The sequence below is a fragment of the Rana temporaria genome, chromosome 2, assembly GCF_905171775.1.
Source record: "Rana temporaria chromosome 2, aRanTem1.1, whole genome shotgun sequence".
Classification (NCBI taxonomy): domain Eukaryota; kingdom Metazoa; phylum Chordata; class Amphibia; order Anura; family Ranidae; genus Rana; species Rana temporaria.
This window is the reverse complement of record NC_053490.1, coordinates 451,896,719-451,920,169: the sequence shown is the minus strand read 5'-3', so window position 1 is coordinate 451,920,169 and position 23,451 is coordinate 451,896,719. Positions and strand designations below refer to the sequence as shown.

The 23,451-nt window shown below is 44.3% G+C and overlaps 1 protein-coding gene across 1 annotated transcript in view; it reads left to right on the top strand.

Annotated features, from left to right (window-relative positions):
• SPAG5 (sperm associated antigen 5) overlaps window positions 1-23,451 on the top strand; it is an 81,361-nt gene that overhangs the window by 48,529 nt on the left and 9,381 nt on the right. Inside the window, exons 17-23 of the mRNA XM_040338510.1 lie at window positions 775-943; window positions 3,241-3,343; window positions 5,052-5,135; window positions 5,458-5,584; window positions 8,327-8,459; window positions 16,927-17,007; window positions 22,186-22,329. Coding sequence (XP_040194444.1) covers window positions 775-943; window positions 3,241-3,343; window positions 5,052-5,135; window positions 5,458-5,584; window positions 8,327-8,459; window positions 16,927-17,007; window positions 22,186-22,329 — 841 coding nt within the window. The remainder of the gene's footprint in view (window positions 1-774; window positions 944-3,240; window positions 3,344-5,051; window positions 5,136-5,457; window positions 5,585-8,326; window positions 8,460-16,926; window positions 17,008-22,185; window positions 22,330-23,451) is intronic.

Genomic DNA, 23,451 nt, shown 5'->3' with positions numbered 1-23,451 from the left:
GGACAGTGAATTTACACTGTTATACAAGCTGTACGCTACTTGACATTGTAGCAAAGTGTCATTTCTTGAGCGTTTTTCACATTAAAAGAGAGAGAGAGAGAGAGCGCCAGCAGGTTGTAAGGAGCTGTGAACCACTTCTTCAGGCCTAACTAGAAACTTTTTTTAATATTCAGTATGAAATCTAGACAAAAGTAAAGCATGTTGGGGCTAAAGAGTGCTAAAATAGCACTGTAAAAGATAACTTATTTTTTTGTAAGGCAGAATTTTAAATTGAGTGATATCGGTTTTATTTTGGAAAATGTAATTCAATAATTGACTCGCCAGCTTTTTGAATATTTCTCTTTAGAAGGTGTGGGTGTGTGGTCACCTTTTGGGCTGCTAATCCAGAACACTAAGGCTGGGTTTACACAGTTGCGCTGCGGTAATGTATGATTTCCGCAATATACTTTGGTATTGCTTCTAAATGGCCTGCCAATGGAGATGTGTAGCAGCGCACCGCAATAAAAGGTAACACTACTGTGTGTTGTAGTGTGCCTTCTTACACAAAATAAAACCTGTATCTTCTTTGGATGTGTCGGTGCATTGGAAAATGCACTATTTTTTTATATATAATTTAAATCCCAGGAGGCATCTTCTTTTCCTAGATAAAGTATACAAAAATTGCATATAAAAAAAACCATAGCATTTGAAATATAGAAGTTCAAACCAGCCCGTTATGAGCAAAACAGATTTCTAGTTGAAGCTAATTCATATAAATGTGATGTGCACATGCAGGGAAGATGTCAATGAACTGAGGCGGAATTTGGCAGATGCAGAAAATGAAGCTCAGAATATGAAGGCAAATGCAGTCAAAGAAATGGCTAAGTCCTCCTATGAAGTCTCAAAAATCACAGCACCTCTCCTAGATGTAATAAGAAATCTGAAGGAAAGCTCCCGGGGAGAGGTATGACAACTCCAGTTCTTGATGTATACAGAATCCTCAACAAATTCATTGCTTACCTTTGCTGTGTGCATGTTTTTATATTTATAATTTTCACACACAGTACGGAAAATTCAAATCAAAGTTCCTGCTGTAACTTTATTTTGCAGGCGCCAGCACTGGTTACTTAAGCTATGCCAGGACAGCCCTCTTTTCGTAGCTGCTTAGAGGGGCTGTAAAGATTTGTTTTTATTTTTTTCTAAAAAGGTTCCTTTAAGCTAGTGCATTGTTGGTTCACTTACCTTTTCCTTTGAGCTTGCCCCCATTATCTGAGCCATTCTGGCTGGGGGTTAGTCAGCCAGAACAGCTTACTGAGGAGAAACGGGAAGTGAGAAATTCAGACAAAGAAAACAATTTTTTAGAAGGAAAAGGTAAGTGAACCAACAATGCACTAGCTTAAAGGAACCCATTTCGAAAAAAAAAACATTTACAACCCCTTTAAGCCGATTCTGACATTTCATACTGTAAAACTCACTTTTTTTTTATTTTTTTACTAAATGAATAAATGCTTGGAACCCCCAAACATATACCGTATTTATCATGGTATTGCGCGCTCCGGCGTATAGCGCGCACCCCTAATGTAGACCCGATATTCCTGTAAAAAAACATTTTAATACTTAGTTTTGGTGTCTTGCCCGGCGTCCATCGGCGGCCTTGTCCGGTCCGGCGTCCGTCTGTGGCCTCGGTGGTGTTCTCCCGCGCTGTCTCCGAGTCTAATCCCCCGCTTCCCGCGCTCAGTTTGAACGCCTCCGCCGACATATACCGAGCGCAGTACACTCGGGCACGTTCGGCCACGCTCTGCTTCTCACGCATAAACGTCACAGCATGACCACGAGCGAAGCCGAGCCTGGCCAAATGTACCCCGAGTGTACTGCGCTCGGTATATGTCGGCGGAGGCGTTCAAAATGAGCGCGGGTATCGGGGTAAATCGTGCACCCACGATTTTCCCCTTATTTTATGGGGAAAAAAGTGCACGGTATACGCCGATAAATACTATATATCTCTCCTATCTATCTATCTATCTATCTATCTATCTATCTATCTATATATATATATAAAATCTCTAATGAATTTCCTGAATGCAAAGGCCCAGGAGAAATAAAATGTTGGTAGTTGCCATTTTTTGTCACATGATATTTGCGCAGCGGTTTATAAAACACACACTTTTTTGGGGGGAGAGAGAATTCATGAATTTTAGTGCACACAAACACAATAGCCATTTTTTTGGTAAATTATGTTAATTAGTAGATGGATGCCTAACATGTCACGCTTTAAAATTGTGTATGTCCATAGAATGGCGACAAACTATGATATTAAATAATCTCCATAGGTGATACTTTAAAAGCCTTTACAGGTTATCAGTTTAGAGTTACACAGGAGGTCTGGTGCTAAAATGATTGCAGTGATGCCTCGCATGCATGGTGCAATCAACGTTTACATATGTACGGGGGAACGAAAGCGCTATGCTATACTTTTGATTAAAAAAAAATATTTATTGCAATCACAACGGATGAACCACATCCCTTGTGATGGCATCATCTGTGACAGGTCCTCTTTATGAAGATATTTGGGGTCTATTCTTTCCTGGCACCTGCTGCTGTCAATCGCCGTCTGTGAGGAGAGAGCTGGGGCCGAGTCCTGCTATGTGTGGCAGTGGACACACAGGGCTCAACTCAGGATTGAGTCCACCTGAGTTTCCCCTTAGCAAGCAACTTTCTGTGTAGAAACTCTTAAAGGGGGAGGGGCCAGGAGCGCTGGCTGGGAAGCAGAGAAGTGGATTTTTGGGTTTGCTCTATGCAAAATCATTGACCTGTTACCAAAATAAGTTGCCTTTTTAGAATTACCTTAACTCTAAGCTGATGAACTGTAAAGGCTTTTAAAGTGTTTTCTATGGAGATTTTTGTGTACCATTATTTTTCGCAATGTCACGGGTGCACACAGTTTTAAGACTTGTCATGTTTTTGGTATCCAATTATTCAACACAAGCCCATCTTGTGTATTTTACCAAACAATTGATTATCATATTTATATAAACAGTTGCGCGAATATCGGGCAACATAAAAAAATGCAAATGTTCTTTAGTGTCTTAAGCAATTTTTGTAGCCAAAAATGCAGATTTTTACATATGTGCAAAAACATTTATTAAAAAATTGCTCTAGTGCTTGTTAAAACTTTTAAAGGGCAGTTTATGGGATTGGTTGCTTTTTATTCATAAGTATCCGCATATTAAAGAAGAACGTCATCAAGCTTTAATTTTGCAGGTAGAAGTTAATGCCTATGGACCGCCTACACCAGGTGGGAGTCTTGCACACATCAACACTTTGACAGAAGAATCTTTTCAGACGACAATCTTGAACACAACAGGTTGGAAGTGAAATGTTTTCCTTGAATATTTTTCATCGGTGTTAGACTTTTTTCTTGACTTTTTTTGCTGTTGTAAAGTGTCTATTATCTGTACAGGTCAGCCACTAAGACTTGAGCATTTACAGCTTTTTTTTTTATTTTTTTATTTTTACGTGCTATAGTGTAGTGTTTTAGATTAATTAGATAAACCTACATTTTATAGTGTCGACTAACAAAATTAGTTTTGACTCTTGATTATTTAGGTTTTCCCCATTTAAAATGTAGGGGGCTAAAACACATGATTTTGACCTTGTTAACGGATCTACAGAGTGTGTTGGGAAGGTGTGTGAAGAAACATTAATCAAACATTAATTGGGGGACACAAAGTCCTGCATCATAGGAAAAAGCAAAAAAAAATCCACTTTTGGGGTTAAAAAGTACTTTGAGTTTGAACACGACTTCTGGAGGGCTGTAAGGCTTCTCATTGTTGCCAGTCTAAGCAAGGAGAGAACGTTTTTCCTCCTGTGAACTTCTTCAGTTCTACCTAATCACTGATCCATTACTGAAGGCATGTTCATAGTCCGGCCTGCGGCCCCACTGGTAATTTATGAATAAATATCTTTTGTGGCCCCCAATGAATCCCAGAGCACCGCGCTTGGGGATACGTTGGGGGGAGGGGGCCGCCAGATTTCATACAAAGGGAATCTCTTGATTACTCCGGCCTCTGTAATAGGAAGTCCCATTTCCTGGGCTGACATTGGATAACTGTTCTGGCTATCATAGGAGGCAGGACTTTGTATTAAAGATGCCGCCGAGTGACCAGGAGATTCTCCTGTAAGTAATCTTTTAGCGCTGGTCCCGCCTCCTCCCTGTTCCCTCCGAGGCAGCAGATGGTCATGGGTCAGGCTGCATTTATGGCAATGGTGAGGCTGCAAATGGGCACTGATTAGGCTGCATTGATGGGCACAAATCCTTATTTTGCTTCACAGTTCTTTATTTAAAAGTGAAGGTGCAGGTTATACGCCAATAAATATGGTATAACTATATACAAATAACATGCCCAAGCTCATCCTTGGACTCTTCACCACACACAGCTACAAAGGCAAGAGAATTCATGTTGGGCAGTGTATTTAGTTAATTTGCATTTAATTTTAATGGTTCAAAGAATGTTGGGAAAAATAGTCGGCCCTCGCGCATGTTCACTTCATCAAATCTGGCCCTCTTTGAAAAAAGTTTGGACACCCCCTGCATTATTGCAACAACCTGGATCCTTTTGCCTTCATGCTTTAAACTTAGGTTCGCACTTCTGCATGTGGCTGCGGGAATTGCAGCGATTCCCACAACAACTCACGTTGAAAACGCACTTCTCTGCGGAAACGTGCAGGGCTGCCATTAATTCTGAATGGCACCCCTACGCATTTAAAATTGCAGTTTAGGTGCAGGAACCACAGGACGTTTTCCCTGCAGCTGTGTTTTTGCAGGCGCAAGCACTTTTTTTATTTATTTTTTGCAGAAATGCAGACATGGCAGCCTATTCACTTGAATGCACTGCCGTGCCTGCGCAAATACGGCACGCAAAGACGCATAGGGGGTGAACCTAGCATAAATTAAGACATGACTGGTCTCTAAAAGCCCCTGATGGGAGTCGGTTGACGACTAGAATGCTGTAAGAGGACACGTTTCCATAAATGCACATCAATTTTTTTAATTTATTTTTTTCCCCCTCTAGGTGATGAAGATCCAAAAGCAGAGCATATTTGGAGTGAAATGAGTGCCTTCACAGTTGTAAAGCCAGTGGCTTCACCATCTGCAAGTGTGTCTCTACTTATCTGATACATTTATATTGTTTAATGTGGTTTTCTGGATAGTTTTATCATTACATTTTAGTAATGGGGCCATAGGCATATGAAAATAGTCTGTACAACAAAAATAGGAAGCTTGTGTTTTTGTGAAATTTTAATAAATGCATACCAGACTGTTATGCCAAGGATATACTGGATCTTCAAACAATGAAGACTTTATAGTCTTAGATGTGGTTTGCTGCTTTCAAGCCATTTTTTTTTACCTTTTACCAATGATGTTACGTAATTGAATTTACATTTTCATGCAGTGTGTAACGTTTACTCCACCACCAGGCACTCCAGTGATAAATTTGGCAGACCTGTTACTTGAACTGAGCAGTGTTGTGTCAGACGTTGTCATCGTATCATCACGTGCCATGGACACAAAACAAGATTTCATCAGAAGTTTGAAGATGGAAATGTAAGTCAACCGACTGTCTTTTTTTACATATTTTGTGGTGATACAGATGGTGTCACTACTTTTCTTCTATGTTTACTTTGCAGCTTCCTCTTCTTTCCTGCCTTCAGGTCTGTCATCCCTAAAAACTCAATTCTCTAGCTTTTGACATGACATGCAAACAAAAGGGGTGTAGCGCTTAAAGTGGTTCTAAACTGTCGGCGCTATATAAGCCCTTTATAATTATTATCGGATAGAAGGTTTTTTACTTTAAAGCGGGAGTTCACCCATTTATTAATTTTGTGACCTTTTCCCCTTAGATTCCTGCTCGTTTTGTCTAGGGCAGGGGTGGGCAATTATTTTTTCGATGGGGCCACATGAGAAACTAAAAATATTTTGGAGGGCCGGGCCAAAAGGCTAAACTCAATACTGCATAAAATCAATTGTATTTCTTTATAAAAAGCAGTAAATATCATTGTTGGACAACTGGTACGAGTACTTGTTATAGACATGGCACAGGAGGGGGACAGAGGCTGGGGACATGGCACAGGAGGGGGACAGAGGCTGGGGACATGGCACAGGAGGTGGACAGAGGCTGGGGACATGGCACAGGAGGGGGACAGAGGCTGGGGACATGGCACAGGAGGGGGACAGAGGCTGGGGACATGGCACAGGAGGGGGACAGAGGCTGGGGACATGGCACAGGTGGGGGACAGAGGCTGGGGACATGGCACAGGAGGGGGACAGACACTGGGGACAGGCAGCCACTGTTTAATCAATAACAATTGATTAAACAGTGGCTGCATGTGATGGCACAGTGGCTGCGTGTGATGGCACAGTGGTTGCGTTTGATAGGCACAGTGGCGACAATTGATGGCACAGTGGCTGCGTTTGATGGCATGGCACAGTGGCTGTGTTTGATTGCACAGTGGATTTTTAGGAATGTAAATATGACTCGTTTACAAGAGCCTTCAAGAAAGTGCACAAATTAGAAAGATAAGCGTGAATATGATTTCAAAAGACAACTTCTGTCCTGAATTGTTGCCCCCTCCATGCATATAAAAAACAAGAAAGTATGAAAAAGTACTTTGTCAGTTACAGGACTAGTGGATACCAAGTGATATAAAGGCCAATTGATTTGTATAGTGCAACTGTAATACATATAAATGTATTGTTACTCAGAGCATTTAGATATCAACACTAACATGATAAATTGACTAACAAGCATTAGGTGCCCACCAACGTAACATAACTCATGTTATCAACCATTTACTGTTCTATTTCGGACCTTTGGTACAATATATTTTTCAAAAATGTTAAAAGGGATTTTAATAGTTCATCATTTTATCATATTAATTAACTGTTACAAGCAAATTTTTTTCAAAAATAAACGTAATTTTACAGCAGAAATATGGATAACATACAATATATCTTCCTCATTAACATACAACAGTTGTTTCACGACTTCATACATAACCTCACAATTATCTATTATAAATGTATCAGTATGCAATAGCCGTTATATTATACATATTTATCAATTGTGTCTCTGCAAGCAGTTGCTAGTCACACTTGAGCATATCAAATTTACTGGTGTTTTATTTATTTGCCGCTCCCTCCTAGGTGCCGCCTGGTCCCATTGGGTCCCATGGACGGGCCGGCTCTGGCCCGGAGCACTCGCCCCTCCCGCCCCTGCCTTGTACCGGCCCTGCCTACTGTTATCACCGCGGCGGGGAAAAGCTGTTTTCCCCGCTGCGCATAGACACTCCCCCTTGGACGGATCTGTCCAATCGCGAGCAAGGGGGAGTGTCTATGTGACTCCCCCTTGCTCGCGATTGGACAGATCCGTCCAAGGGGGAGTGTCTATGCGCGGCGGGGAAAATAGCTGTTCAAATGAACGCTGTCTGTAATGTTCCCCACCGCGGTGATTAACGTAGCAGCTGCGGCGGCGGCGGCGATTTCGGCGGCGGGGGGGCCGGATTAAAAGGTCCGCCGGGCCGTATACGGCCCGCGGGCCGTAGTTTGCCCAGGTCTGGTCTAGGGGAATCGGCTAGTTGTTTTAAAATATGAGCAGTACTTACCCGTTTTCGAGATGCATCTTCTCCGTCGCTTCCGGGTATGGGTCTTCGGGAGCGGGCGTTCCTTCTTGATTGACAGTCTTCCGAGAGGCTTCCGACGGTCGCATCCATCGCGTCACTAGTAGCCAAAAGAAGCCGAACGTCGGTGCGGCTCTATACTGCGCCTGCGCACCGACGTTCGGCTTCTTTCGGAAAATCGTGACGCGATGAATGCGACCGTCGGAAGCCTCTCGGAAGACTGTCAATCAAAATAGGAACGCCCAGTCCCGCAGCCCATACCCGGAAGCGACGGAGAGGATGCATCTCGTAAACCGTAAGTACTGCTCATATTTTAAAACTAGCCGATTCCCCTAGACAAAACGAGCAGGAATCTAAGGAGAAAAAGTATATTGTAGGGGTGAACCCCCGCTTTAATGCATTCTCTGCTCGAAGGTGTGTGTGTGTACCTGTCTTTGTAGTGACACTTGACTGTAAGGTCCTCTGGGTTGATAATTGTTCCAAATCAAAAATGATTTCTAGAAAAACAGTCTGTCACAGATTGCTGGCCCAAATTAAAAAAAACACATCTCTGATACAGTCTGTTGAGGACTGAGGTGAATTGTTCCATGTGCTTTTATAGAGTTTTAGAATATGTTGGCTCTATATAGGAGTGAAAATATATCCTAAATCTCCTCTTTATTTTCTAAAGCACCTCTTTGAAGGAAGAGCTGCAGAATCAAAGCTACCAGAATATGTGTGATGTGCGTGATCTGCAGGATAAGATTGAAAAGCTAAGAAAAATGAATGGTGTCCTTGAGGAGAAAATAACCAGTAAGGAAAAGGTAACTATTTCGCCACTTTTTTCAGAACTACAATACTTTAACAATCCATTTGAAGTTTATCCACAGTAGATCTGTCTTGGGCTGGGGGACCCGTTTCTGATAGACTCATGTTTATAAATAGCAATTGCTTTTTTGGATTTGTTTCTCAGTGTTGTGATCACATTTGTGATCCTGATCTAAGTAGCTGCTAAGGTCCTATTGTAATGGAAAGTTACTAAACCAGTATGATTCCTGGTGATGTGGTTGCTTTGACAGTCGGTCTGAAGTTTTTAACCACTTCAATACACTTGCGCTCCTTCCTGCCAAAGCCAATTTCTTTATCGTTACATCACGGGACACAGAGCGACATTCATTACTATATGGGTTATATGGAGTACCTTCAGGTGATGGACACTGGCAATCTCAAACAGGAAATGCCCCTCCCTATATAACCCCCTCCCATAGGAGGAGTACCTCAGTTTTTACGCCAGTGTCTTAGGTGTTGGTCATGGTTTAGCTTGCCTCCGCATCCTTGGGATTAGGTGAGCTAACCGGTTCTGTCCAAAGGCCTCAGCGCTAAAGTGGTCAGTAACCGGACCCCAAACCCTTGGGGTATAGCCCATAATGCTTTTCTTTTTAGAGAGCTGGACCCTGGGCCCAGAACTTAGAAACCTTTGGGTGCCTAATGTTTCTGTTGCCAGAGTGCTATATGGGCCCAGGACAGTGGATCCTTCATAGGAACCCAGGGCCTGAAGGTCTAGACATCCCCACGGAGATGGGGGAAGATTGGGCCTCTTGCTTGGCAAAGTCCTGCGGCATGGAGCAGGTAAGTGAGGGGAAAACTTGCGGAACTTGGTTCTTAGCAGGTTTTTTCTGGGGGGGTCACAGGGGACATGCCTAAAGTTATGCGCTGCATCTGGCAAACTAGTCACATATCTTAATGATAGGATGGCTCTATGTGTATTTTTTCCCCATAAGAAGTGACCTCCCTTGTAGTGTTGGAAAAACATTTGAGTAGGGCCTGTGTAATATAAAATGTATGTGTGTGTCAGAGAGCTATGCTTACCTGCAAGCCTCCAGGCGATGCTCCATCAGTCTTCCTCCTCAGAGCCTGCTAAGCAGGCAAAACGCTGACCTCCTCGTGGTTCCAGCTGGAGCAGAGAGGCTCCCTTCCCCCCAACCCCCCCCCCCCTATCGGCGGGCGCGCGCGCGTTCACGTGTTATAGGCGCAATTTGCGCCGTTTAGCTGAGGGGGGAAGGGCGGGTCAGTGGTTTAAGGAAGGGGCGGCCCTTTCTTTTTCGTTCCAAACAGCATTCGATACATTGGAACTGGGGAGGAAAGACCAGAGCGGCAGCACGGGGCGCCGAGGACACACAGTGGCCAAAAAGAATATTGCAGTCTTCAGAAGACTGTTTTCAAGCCTAGAAATAGGCTGTTTCTTTCCATCTCATAGTTTTTCTTGCAATACTACTCAGGGGGACAGAATGATTTTTCTTTCCTGGATTTGAAAAAGAAAAAAAAAAAAAAAAAGGTCATCTAGGGGAGAGGAAGCATTTTTTATCCCCCAAACAGGTGTTTGGGCAATTAACTTTTATAGTTCCAAGTACCAATAGGTAGCAGGTGTACCTCGGTATTGTACCATGGCATCCGGGTCAGAGGGTACAAGAGGTGGGGATTCCCCCAGAGAGTCTGAGGTCTCGGACAAAGCTATGCCGCTGCTTTCCCCTCAGGGAGCCTTGGGGCCATCGGGATCTGGGGCTGGAGCTGGCGCGGGTCAGTCCAACCCTAGGATGGTCACGGACGAGGTATTACTCACCTCTTTAAGAGAGATGGAGAAAAGAATGGGAAAAATGATAGCCACAGCTATGCGGGGCAGTAAACGGATTAGATCTCCGTCGCCCGAGCGTGGACCCTCAGAAGAGGAGGTCCTTTCCTCAGGGGAATTGGACGATCTCTTGGACAAGGACCAAGTAGGTTCAGGGATCGAAGATCCGGATACAGAGGAGTCTGGAGCAGTCTCCCAAGGGGAGGGCTGGTGGATTCAAGCCTTAACGGACTTGGTCCATAATGCATTCAACTTGCCAGTACCAGATCTCCAGGTATCAACGGTTTCAGCTTTGGGCTCACTGAGGGCGCCTCAAAGCAATGCAGTGTTTCCGATCCACCCTCTATTAGAGGGAGTTTTGTTCCAAGATTGGAACAAGCCAGATAAAATCTTCTTACCACCTAAAAGATTCTCTGCCCTATATCCTATGGAAGATAAATTTTCCAAGAAATGGGCTACTCCTGCAGTGGACGCAGCCATCTCATGTGTTAACAAGTCGTTAACATGCCCTGTAGAAAACATACAGGTATTCAAGGATCCAGTTGATAAACGCTTGGAAGCACTACTTAAGAACTCCTTCACTACGGCAGGGGCAGTAGTACAGCCAGCGGTGGCTGCGATTGGGGTTGCTCAAGCATTATCGGATCAAGTTAAGCAGATGCTTAAAACTATTCCTGCCCAGCAGGCAGAAGAATTTTCGGATGTCCCTAGGGCCATATGTTTTACAGTAGACGCAATTAAGGATTCTATCCAGCAAGCGTCACGTTTATCGTTATCCCTTATCCATATGAGAAGACTCTTATGGTTAAAGAGCTGGGAGGCCGAGCCCCCATGCAAGAAGCTCCTGGTAGGGTTTCCCTTCTATGGAGGACGACTCTTCGGAGAAGACCTAGATAAATACATTCAGACCATTTCAAACGGCAAAAGTACTCTCTTGCCAACTAAGAAGAAGTTTCAGGGGCCTGCGTTTAAACGACAGTACTCCCCTGGGCAGGGGCCCTCTAATGCCAAACAGTATCGACGGCCTCCTGCGAAAGCAAACTTCGGCTTCAACAGCAAGTCTCAAGGACAGGCTGCTAGAGGCAGAAAGCAGTGGTTTCGCAAACCAGCAAAACCAGCCCCCAAGCCCTTATGAAGGGGCGCCCCCACCCACGAAGGTGGGGGGAAGGCTGCGACTCTTTTCAGAGGTTTGGGAAGCCAGCATTCCCGACGAGTGGGTACGGTCTTCCGTGGCCACGGGCTACAAATTAGATTTCCTAAAGTTTCCTCCTCCTCATTTCCAGGAGTTGAGGATTACAAACGATCCGGAGAAAGGAGCCGCATTAATGTCGGCATTAAATCATCTACTTTCCCAGGAAGTAATAGTAGAGGTACCAGTCCTGGAACAGGGACTAGGTTTCTACTCCAACCTATTCATCATCCCGAAGTCCAATGGAGATGTTAGGCCAATTTTGGACCTAAAGATGGTAAATGCATACCTAAAGATCCGCTCATTTCGGATGGAATCCGTGCGGTCAGCAGCTGCCACACTCCAAAAGGACGACTTCATGGCGTCCATAGACATAAAGGATGCCTACCTTCATGTTCCAATTTATCAGCCACATCAAAAATATCTACGCTTCATGGTGGCTTCGCGTCACTTCCAATTCGTGGCGCTTCCCTTCGGGTTGGCTACGGCCCCCCGGGTGTTCAAGAAGGTCCTAGCTCCAATCCTAGCCAAACTAAGGATCCAAGGGGTCACGATCCTAGCATACCTGGACGACCTCCTAGTCATAGATCACTCGTCTCCCGGCTTGGAGCGAGCAGTGGCCCTCACGGTCCAATACCTCGAGAAGTTCGGCTGGGTCCTAAATCGAGAAAAGTCAGCTTTCCTGCCCACAAGGCAGTTGGAATATCTCGGCATGAGATTAGACACAGAACAACAAAGAGTGTTTCTACCTCTGAGGAGGGTCAAAGCCATCAAGGAATTAATCCTACTGGTTCTAAGCAAAAAGGAACCGACTATTCGCCTATGTATGAGGTTACTAGGCAAGATGGTGGCCACATTCGAGGCGGTACCATACGCCCAGAGTCGCACTCGCATCCTGCAGGCAGCCATCCTGTCAGCATGGAGCAGAAGGCCACAGGCCTTGGATATCCCGTTGCCGCTCTCATCAAGAGTCCGACAAAGTCTGTGTTGGTGGTTAGACCCTCAGAACCTACTGGAGATCTTTCAGCCCAGTGGCTTGGAAGATAGTGACCACAGACGCCAGCCTGACAGGCTGGGGAGCAATTTTGGATGGTTGCACTCGCCAAGGTACTTGGGCAAAGCTAGAGGAGCAGTTGCCCATCAACATCTTGGAGCTCAGAGCTGCTCGACTAGCCCTCAGGGCTTGGACGTCAAAATTGCAGGGGTTCCCGGTGAGAATTCAATCAGACAATGCCACGGCTGTGGCATACATAAATCACCAAGGGGGAACCAGGAGTCAAGCCGCTCAGAGAGAGGTGAGCTTGATTCTCCTATGGGCAGAGGCTCATGTGCCCTGCGTATCGGCAATATTCATTCCCGGAGTGGACAACTTTCAGGCGGACTTCTTAAGCCGCCAGACTCTATGGCCGGGGGAATGGTCTCTGCATCCACAAATCTTTCAAGCACTCTGCCAAAGATGGGGAGTGCCGGACGTGGATGTCATGGCATCGAGACTCAACAAGAAGCTAGACAGGTTCATGTCCCGCTCAAGGGATCCGATGGCCTGCGGAACCGATGCGCTGGTTTGCCCTTGGCATCAGTTCAAACTTCTTTATGCGTTTCCCCCGCTTCAGTTACTACCCCGCCTGCTGCGCAGGATCAGGGTGGAGCACATACCAGTCATCCTGGTAGCTCCAGCATGGCCCAGAAGGGCACGGTACTCACTAATCTTAAGGATGGTAGTGGGAGACCCTTGGACTCTTCCTCTACGGCCAGACCTGCTATCGCAAGGTCCGATCCTCCACCCTGCCTTACGGCATCTAAATTTGACGGCCTGGAAGCTGAATCCCTGATTCTCAGGGGTAGAGGTCTGTCTCAGAAAGTAATCTCTACCCTAATCAGAGCCAGGAAACCGGTCTCTAGGGTGATTTATCACAGGGTCTGGAAGGCCTATGTAGGTTGGTGTGAGTCCAAGCTATGGCTTCCTCGCAAATTCACCATTGATAGAGTATTAAGTTTTCTCCAGCTAGGAGTGGATAAAGGATTGGCATTAAGCACAATCAAGGGACAGATTTCTGCTCTGTCAGTGTGGTTTCAGCGGCCGCTGGCCACCCACTCGCTGGTTAAGACCTTCCTTCAAGGGGTCTTGCGTATTAAACCTCCAGTTAAATCCCCGCTTTGCCCGTGGGATTTAAACCTTGTTCTGTCAAGTTTACAGAAACAACCGTTTGAGCCGTTGGCTGAAATTCCTTTGGTTTTACTGACAAGGAAGTTAGTATTTTTGGTCGCCATAGTTTCCGCAAGAAGAGTATCGGAACTGGCGGCCTTATCCTGTAAGGAACCATATCTTATTTTTCATAAGGACAGGGTCGTTCTCCGCCCTCATCCTTCCTTCCTACCGAAGGTTATATCCAGTTTTCATTTGAACCAGGATTTGGTATTACCATCCTTCTTCCCTAAACCTACTTCCAGAAAGGAAGGGTTGCTGCATACCTTGGATATCGTCAGGGCCATGAAGGCCTATCTTAAAGCTACAAAGAAGATCCGGAAAACAGATGTGCTGTTCATATTACCGGATGGGCCCAAGAAGGGGCAGGCAGCTGCAAAGTCCACCATTTCTAGGTGGATTAAGCAATTAATCACTCAGGCCTACGGCTTGAAAGGGTTGCCTCCTCCAGTATCATTAAAGGCTCATTCTACTAGGGCCATGGGCGCCTCCTGGGCAGCACACCACCAGATCTCTATGGCTCAGGTTTGCAAGGCGGCAACCTGGTCTTCTGTCCACACGTTTACAAAATTCTACCAGTTGGACGTAAGAAGGAATTCTGATACAGCCTTTGGGCAGGCAGTGCTGCAGGCTGCAGTTTGAGACCCTCGGATTCCGGGGGCTCCTCTTTTTTGAGTTAAATTTAAAATTTAAGATTATTTTTCTCAACTAAGTTGGATTTATTATGATTTGAGTATTCTCTAAATTAAATCCTTTTGTCTTGGAGATGTTCTCCCTCCCCTCATTGTAAGCATTGCTTTGGGACATCCCATATAGTAATGAATGTCGCTCTGTGTCCCGTGATGTAACGATAAAGAAAAAGATTTTTAATACAGCTTACCTGTAAAATCTTTTTCTTGGAGTACATCACGGGACACAGAGCTCCCACCCCTCTTATGGGGACCATTTTGGGAGACATACTGCTTGCTACAAAACTGAGGTACTCCTCCTATGGGAGGGGGTTATATAGGGAGGGGCATTTCCTGTTTGAGATTGCCAGTGTCCATCACCTGAAGGTACTCCATATAACCCATATAGTAATGAATGTCGCTCTGTGTCCCGTGATGTACTCCAAGAAAAAGATTTTACAGGTAAGCTGTATTAAAAATCTCTTTTTTCAGCTTTCAGCGCTGTCGCAATTTGAATGACAATTTCGCGATCATGTAACACTGTACCCAAACAATTTTTTTTATCATTTTGTTCCCACAAATAGAGCGTTCTTTTGGTGGTATTTGATCACCTCTGTGTGTTTTTTTTTTTTTTTTTTTTTTTTTTTTGCGCAACAAATAAAGACCGAAAATTTGGGAGAAAAACGTTTTTATTTGTTAAATTTTTTTGTAAAAAAGTTTTTAATGACGGGCACTGACTGGAACTGATGATGGGCACCAATGAGGTGGCACTGATAGGTGGCACTGATAAGTGGCACTGAGGAACACTGTCACTGATTACTGGTGAGTGGCATTGCTGGGCATCACTGTTTTTACTACTGTATTATTATGGTGCCAGTCAGTGCCCATTTGTGGCACATATACTTTAACCGCCTCCTGTAGATTTGTCGGCAGAATGGACCGCCTCCTGTAGATTTGTCGGCAGAATGGCACGGCTGGGCAAAGTAACGTATATTAACGTCTCTATGAAATTCCCTCAGAGTCCGCTCGCCTGTCCCGTGTGCTCCTTCACAGTTCCCGCGGAGTCTATGTCGGCTCTGTCCCGCGATCGGGTCACAGAGCTGTAGAATGGGGAGAGGCAAGTGTAAACATGCATCTCCCCGTTCTGCCTAGTGACACTGTCGCTGATCTTCTGCTCCCTCTCATCGGGAGCAGCGATCAGTGACGTGTCACTCGTAGCCACGCTCCCTAACAGAATCACTCCCTAGGACACACTTAACACCTTCAGCGCCCCCTACAGGTTAACCCCTTCACTGCCAGTGTCATTTTTACAGTAATCGGTTTTTATAGCACCGATCGCTGTAAAAATTACAGTGGTCCCAAAATGGTGTCAAAAGTGTCTGATGTGTCCGTCAATGTCGCAGTCATGATAAAAATCAATGATCGCCGCCATTACTAGTAAAAAAAATAAAAGTATATTAATAAAAATGCCATAAAACTACCCCCTATTTTGTAGATGCTATAACTTTTGCGCAAACAATCAATATACGCTTATTGTGATATTTTTAAAAGTAGAATGAGCATCGGCCTAAAATGTGGAATTTTTTTTCTTTTTTTATAGATTTTTTTTTTTTTTTGGGGGGGATATTTATAGCAAAAAGTAAAAAAATATTGATTTTTTTTTTCAAAATTGTTGCTGTATTTTTGTTTATAGCGCAAAAAATAAAAACCGTAGAGGTGATAATACCACCAAAAGAAAGCTTTTATTTGTGGGGGGAAAAAAGGACTTCAATTTTGTTTGGGAGCCATGTCGCACGACCGCGCAATTCTCAGTTAAAGCGACGCAGTGCCTAATCGCAAAAAGTGCTTTGGTCTTGGCCAGCCAAATGGACCTGGGTTTAAATGGTTAAGAGATCTTGCCAATGCTGGCCAAAGTAAACATCTCTGCACAAGACCCCACACCCCTCGTATACTAGACTGGCTTGTTCTCCTTTTCCCCCTCTTGCTGCTCCACAGCTGGCAGTAAAATTACCAATTTTGGTGATGGCACCAAATCCTGTGACAGTGCTAGAGCCTGGCTCTAGGCCTGGGCACCACCAGTGGAGCAGGTTGTATTTTCTTTCATACCTGGAAGTGTTGGGTGTGGAAGCTGTGAGAGAACACTGGTAAGGTTAGTATCTAGGTTTGGTAGATGTCCCTTTTTTAAAACGGTGATTCTCAACCTGGGGTCGGGACCCCCTCAGGGGTCGAATGATTTGTCAGGGGTCCCTGAATCCTGAAGAGTGGTACATCCTAAAATGTACCATAAGGGGTTTAATACTGTGCGAGTGGAAGGGACTCGGAGCGCCAAATGTCCGTGGGTTAGGGCGCAAATTGCTGGTCTTGCCTTGGGTGCGGACAACCAATGCTACAAAAATATTCTCACTGTTGGGGGTCTCCACAACTTGGGGAAACTTTATCAAGGGGTCACGACACTAGGGGGTTTGAGAACCACTGCTTTAAAAGAACTGTCACTTTATCTTGCATTGGCAGTTATAGTGTTTGTTTAGACAGGGTAGACTTGTCAAACATGAGATGGTTAATACAATTCTGTACTCATACACGTCTGCTTATCCAACAGCATATCGGAAAGCTTCAGGAGGTGGTCCATCAGTATGAACAGAAGAGAATTCAGCATATTTCCAAAATGAACGAGATGGAGGTAAAAAAACCTCTATCGTCTATTAAGCGATTGCACCTTTTGTGAATTCATATAAAAGAGTTGGCTTTGTCTTATTTATTCTAATCCAGCAATTCACGTTTTATGGATATATGTGAATTATTTGATGGCTGGGATAAAACTGAAGCCATTATCTTGAGTTACAGTAGCGTTTGACTTTCTTTTAGATTATCCAGGTGTTTTTCTTATTTAACCAGCAAGCTATGTATTACAGCACTGCTCTTCATTGGCACACTATCGCACGGGAGCTGCCAGTGATGTATGGTTTCTCACCACATTGCCCTAGTGCCCTCAGTTTGGACAGTTACCCCCAGCTGGATTCCCTGCTTTTTTGTCTTTTTACTCCACTGGCTCTTTGGCCACATACCCTTCCTCCTATATATCAAGTGGAGTTTTCTTCCACCATGTCTGATATTAAGGGCTTGACCTTGGCCCTTTTTTGAGGTCCTAGGTGGCAGAAGTCAAACTAGCCTCTTGAGTCTGTTTCTGTCTTTGCTCTTGCAGGAGATTGGTTGATGTGATGAGGATCTTCTTCTGAGAAATCTGATCAAGATAGGATGTCTTTTGGGGCAGAGATTTCATTCAAGCTTAAAGGATCACTAAAGGAATTTTTTTTTTTAGCTAAATAGCTTCCTTTACCTTACTGCAGTACTGGTTTCATGTCCTTATTGTTCGTTTTTGCTTTGAAGTAGCTGTAATTCTGCTGTGATCTTCACACTTCCTGCTTGTCTGGCTCCTTATGAAAAAACTCATGGGAGCTTCTCACTGTGGTCTAAGCTGTGTGTCTAAAACTCCGATTCAATGAACTCAGATTCATTTTAAAAACAAAACACTGCCCTGGATTTGTTTATGTTCTGTGGGTCTCTTTACTTCACATAAACATGAAACCAGTTTAAAACCGAAAGTGAAACTAGAGGCACATTATATGATAGAATTTAATCTATTTTTAATCATTTTCAAAAGGAATCAGTTAACTTGTATGTCTCTATACCCTGTAAACAGTAATTTCAGCAAAACATTTTTTTTCCTTTAGTGACCCTTTAAGGATACCATTGCTACCTTATATTGACATGGAACATTTAGCATTAGAGCAACTGGAATCTGTGCACCCTAAGGTCTCGGTCAGTGGGTTCCATAATTTTGTCCAAGCCTTCTACATACTTTGTATAATTCCCTCATCAACACAGACAGTGTTGCCAGTGGGAATCCCTCCTGCTGAGCCATTGTCTTCTACCGGCACGAGGGAAGCCTTCCCTGCTGGGAGAAGACGGTTCTAACCTTCTATGGCCGGCCTTGGAGCCTGTTTTTCATGGTGACAGGCTTCACCCGGAAAAGCTCTTTGCGCTTTTAAAAAGTTTTGTTCAGCAATATCCTAGTGAGGAATGTTTCCTGGAAAATGGACAGTCCCTGTTGTGGACCAATTTCCTGTCTTAATAAGACACGAACAGTCCCTGTGGAACATATTCCTGTCTGTATTCAAGGACACAGTGGAGAAAAAAAAGATAAATGGCCTTTTTTTATTCCCTATTTTCTTTGGCATGCTCCACCATACAACCTGCGTTTGCTAGCATGGACAACTGCCAGATGTTCTTTTTTTAATGTTGGAGCAGCCTGAGCCTGCTTGCCTCAAAGTGTCCAGTATGGGGTCTCAAATTCTCTACACCAAAACCTTTCTGGTCTAATCGCTTATTGAGCTTGTCCTTTATGCATAGTGGCCTCACCCACAGAAGATTGTTTTTTTTTTTTTGTTTTTTTTTTTTTTTTCTCCTCTAAAATGTGATTTCAAACAAAATCCTATTGGGGAAAGTTTTTCCTTGTGAAATGGAAAATTCATGTGGTGGACACAGCCATTTCTTGCCTCCATAAGACCCGCACAGCCTTGTGCCCAGATAATCCTGTGTTTTAAAGACTTGATAGATAAAAGGTTAGAATCCCACCTTTTAAGGCCTTTCCCTTGGATGGCCCTATCATGCAGACTGTAGTTGCGTTTTCAAACCTATGGCCCAGAATCCCAGCTCCAACCTTTCAGCTTCCACTGGACCTTTATGCCCAGGGACTTGTGCTACTGCATTAATGGTTTGGCAGATAACACTTTGTGAAACTTCCAAAATTGCCTTTCTCTGCACACATAACAAGAAGATCACATGAGTTAAGATTTGTGCCCCCCCCCCCAAAAAGAAAAAGGCCCATGCTTCCATCAGTAGTTCTTCTACTGAGGTTATGAAGGGTTCCTTTTTGTCACTCTCAATCCTCCAATGTCAAGTCTAAGACCCGAACATACTTTTGTGAGGAAGTATAGCCCCACAACCTGTGTCTTCTGACAATGATGTATTGCCACTTCTCATGAAGAGGGAGGTCTGTCGGCTTTCAAGTCCTGGACAGTCTAACACCTGGGTCCAGAGTGGTGTTTCCAGGGGTTTCACTCTGCCTTTTTCAACTTCATGCTCTACAATTTTTGTCTCCTTTCCTCAACAGATCTTATTGCTACTAACCGCTCTTAGATCAAGCGGTCATTGCCCCCGTACCAACAGAAAAACACTTTCAAGGTTTCCACTCTTACTTCTTAACAGTTCCCAAACTAAGTGGAAGACTTCAGCATATTCTTAATCTAAAAATTCTTAACTTGTTCTTACAAATCCAGAAATGTTGCATAGAAAATGCCAGATCAGTCATTGCCTTCTTCCTCTTGGGAGGGATTTTCTGGCCTCAACAGACAGGCACACTGCCTATATGCAAATTCTCTTCAACATTATCTGTTTTGCAGTGACAAAATTCTCTGCCTTTGTCACTTCGGGGACCCCTGGGCCCCACTGACATTCTCAATTTGTGCTTGCATGAAGGTTTTGGGTCTCATGGTGGCCTCCTTTTTTGATTCACTTCAGACTGTTGCAACTCCACATTCTGACCACATTTGGACAAACTGATTTGGTCCTTTAATCACCCTATACTTCTGATTCCCAAGGCCAGGCTCTCCCTAGCCTGGTGGCTTTATAACCCAGCGCTGTAGTTGCGGAAGGGATTTTGGAGAGTTATCGCAACAGATTCCAGCTTGTCAGTCTGCGGAGCAGACCTGAACACCTCTTTGGTCATCTCTGCCACCCACATCCCAGGTGTGGAAAATTGTCAGGTGGACTTTCTCAGTTATCGTCTGGATCCCCAGTGGAATGGCTTCCCCATCTGGAGTTGTTTTAAGCCCTTTGCCACAGGTGGGGTTCCCAAGATGTGAACCCCCTATTGTTGAGATTCAACAACAAATTGTGCAGTTTTTTTTTTTTTTTTTGCCAAGTTCAAGGGACCCTTGTACCTTCACATTGGAGGCTGTGATGACACAGTGAGATCCGTTCAACCTGATCTATGCCTTCCCACCCAGCCCCAGACAGCTACTGACCTCTTCGGTCAGTATTCAGAATATGGCAAATGCATAGTATGTCTCTTCCTGTGTAGGAAAGTCTGGCTGTTTTTTGTTTTCATTTTAACCACTTGCTGTCCAGCAGCTGTTTTGTATACGGCCTCAGCAGCAAGCTGTTATACCAGGATCAAGCACCTGCAGCCATGATCCTGACTACCGTCTTTCCAATAAAAGTGGGAGTTCACAGCTGCGCAATGACGTTTAAAGCGCTCAGAGGGGGCCTCTTATCCACTGTTGTTCTCGGGCTCTACCATTTCACAAGGGATCCTGGGATCACTGTAAGCGGTCGGCTTGCTGTGCACAGAGGAACATCCGTTCACTGACCACCTTTATGACTAATAAAGCAACGAGAATTTTGTCACTCCGGTTTACGAGCTGCTTTTCCCTGGCCAGTACAGCCAGGAAAATCACTAATCCAACTGATCTGTTTGGTCAGATGCTTAGAAGTGTTTTTTGATTTTCAACTGTTTATCGCACAATTTTATGCTAACATAATTACACACAAGTAATGGGTTAGGTGTGTTTTTTTTTTTCGGTTTGACAGAGCAGCGCAACACAATTATTATTTATTGGGTGGTTGTAGCAGCTCAGGTGTTTTTTTATTTATTTTTTATATTTGACCTCTTATCCTGAGCTTTATGAATAGAACCCCCATTTTTAACGCAGACTGTTGGACATGTTAATTCGGTTTGTCAGCAGACTGGTTGGTGAGTTGAGCTATGGAATGTTCTGTTTTTGTCTTTTATGCATTTTCCCTTCCATGTGCTACTTGCTGTGAAGGCCAGTTATAGTTGGGGGGGGGGGGGGGCAGGGGCCATTTGTTTGACCCTGAGCACGTGTGACAGACGTGAAAGGGTCTGGAGAAGCTGTGGAGAACATTATGCTGCCTGTAACATCAGCATGACCTGTTTGGTGGTGGGTCAGTGATGGTCTGGGAAGGCATATCCATGGAGGGACGCACAGAACTATACAGACTAGACAATGGCACCTTGACTGCCATTGGGTATCAGGATGAAATCCTTGAACCCATTGTCAGACCCTACCCTTGTGCAGTGGGTCCTGGGTTCCTCCAGGTGCACGACAATGTCCGTCCGACCTTCCCTCATGTGGCGAGAGCATGCAGCCAGTTCCTGGCGGATGAAGGAATTGATACCATTGAATGGCCCCCACGCTCGCCTGACCTAAATCCAATAGAACACCTCTGAGACATTGTTTCGGTTTATCCGGTGCCGCCAGGTTGCACCTTCAGTCTGTTGAAGAGCTCAGTAATGCCCTGGTCCAGATCGGGGGGAGAAATACCCCAGGACACCAGCCATTGTCTCATTGGGAGCATGCATACAAGCACATGGGGGCAATGCAAACTACTGAGTACCATTTTAGTTGCTGAAATGAAATTTCAGCAAAATGGACTAGCCTGCTGCATAATTTTTTTCACTTTGATTTTCGGGGTGTCTTTTTTGAATTTAGCCTCTGTAGGTTGATGATTTTCATTTCCATCAAACAATATGGCATCATTTGTGTTCCTAACACATTACCCATTCCATATAAGTATAGATATCCAACATATTTTTTACCCATTAAGATCTCATGTGTTTTCAAAGTGTTCCTTTACATTTTTTTTGGGCAGTGGAGTATAAAGCATTTCTGTGTTCTGCGCCCCCTAGTGGATTGTTTTTAAAGCATATTGACTACCTGGCTGCTTCAGTTTGTCTGGCCTTGACCTATAAAAACCCTATGTTTCATTCATATAGGATGTCATTCAGGAAAACTCCAAGTTAAAACTTTTATTAAAGCAGTGTGAAAGTGAAGTTGAAGTCCTCAAAAGAATACTGGCCCAAAATCTCTCAGACATGGAAATCGGCTGGGTTGAGGAGAAGCTGATGATGCACAAAGATGTAAGTCTGCTTAATTTTGAGTGTCAAAGTTTTCATAGATCCTTCTTATATAATTTATTGTAGGGGTTTTAGTCCCATGAAACCTTTTAATTTATTAGGTCAGGTATTCGCAACCTTTTCCACATTAGGCATCGATATACAAGCAGTTCACTGTCGCACCAGTTGTTTATTAGCACGTTGTTGTAATGTGGCTTGTTTTCAACTTTTCCATAAGTTGTACTGCCTATGGGAAATTAAAGTGGTTCAAAAGTCGTACATTTTACTAAAACTGTTGCCTGAATCCTCGCTCATTCCAGTGCTGTGCCCTTCTGTGGTGCTCTTTCCTCTCCCTCTACATTCACAGGACAGAGAGGCAGCAGTAGGAGCCATTGGCTATTGCCATCAATCAAATTCTGTGAGCAGGGGGAGGGGCTGAACCATGGGGGGTGTGTGTGTGTGTGTCAATGGACGCACACAAATCGGCTAGGGAGCAAGCGCGCACATCTGCCCTATAGGAAGTCTGCGCCGATGGAGGCCCCTGAAAAGGAGGTTTAGGACTGCTCTGTGCAATACACAGAGCAGGTAGGTATAACATGTTTTTTATTTTAGAAAAAAAAAAAAGCATTTAAACCTTTAGAACCACATTAAACTCAAATCTGCCCAGTTAATGCACCTTCTGTCCTCAGATCAACCCCAATTCAAACACCTGTTAGACCTCAGATTAGCCCCAGTTTATACACTTTAACACTGACAGATCAGCCCTACACGTCGGGCCCCAATTTATGCACCTTCATATCTCAGATCAGCCTCAAGTCCTGCACCATTGGAAATGTAGGGGTAATGAATGCGTATCTGCTGCAGCTGACAGTTCCACTTAAAGCATGAAAACCGTGCGAGTTCACTTTTTACATGGACCTTTGTGGTACCAGCAGGCTTTGCTGGTGCTTTGAGGGGGGCTGGCACCTGAATGCCAGGGGGGTGGGTAGGTTGTAAAAGCAGAATGTTAGGCGAGATGTTTTAATTGACTGCTTACAGTATGCATGTTGTAGGTTGCTGACCCTTGTAGTAAATGATCCAATGTGGCTTGTTTAGCAAACAGTGTCTTGCTTTACAGGAAGTTGAAAAGGTGGGGCGGGGCTTAAT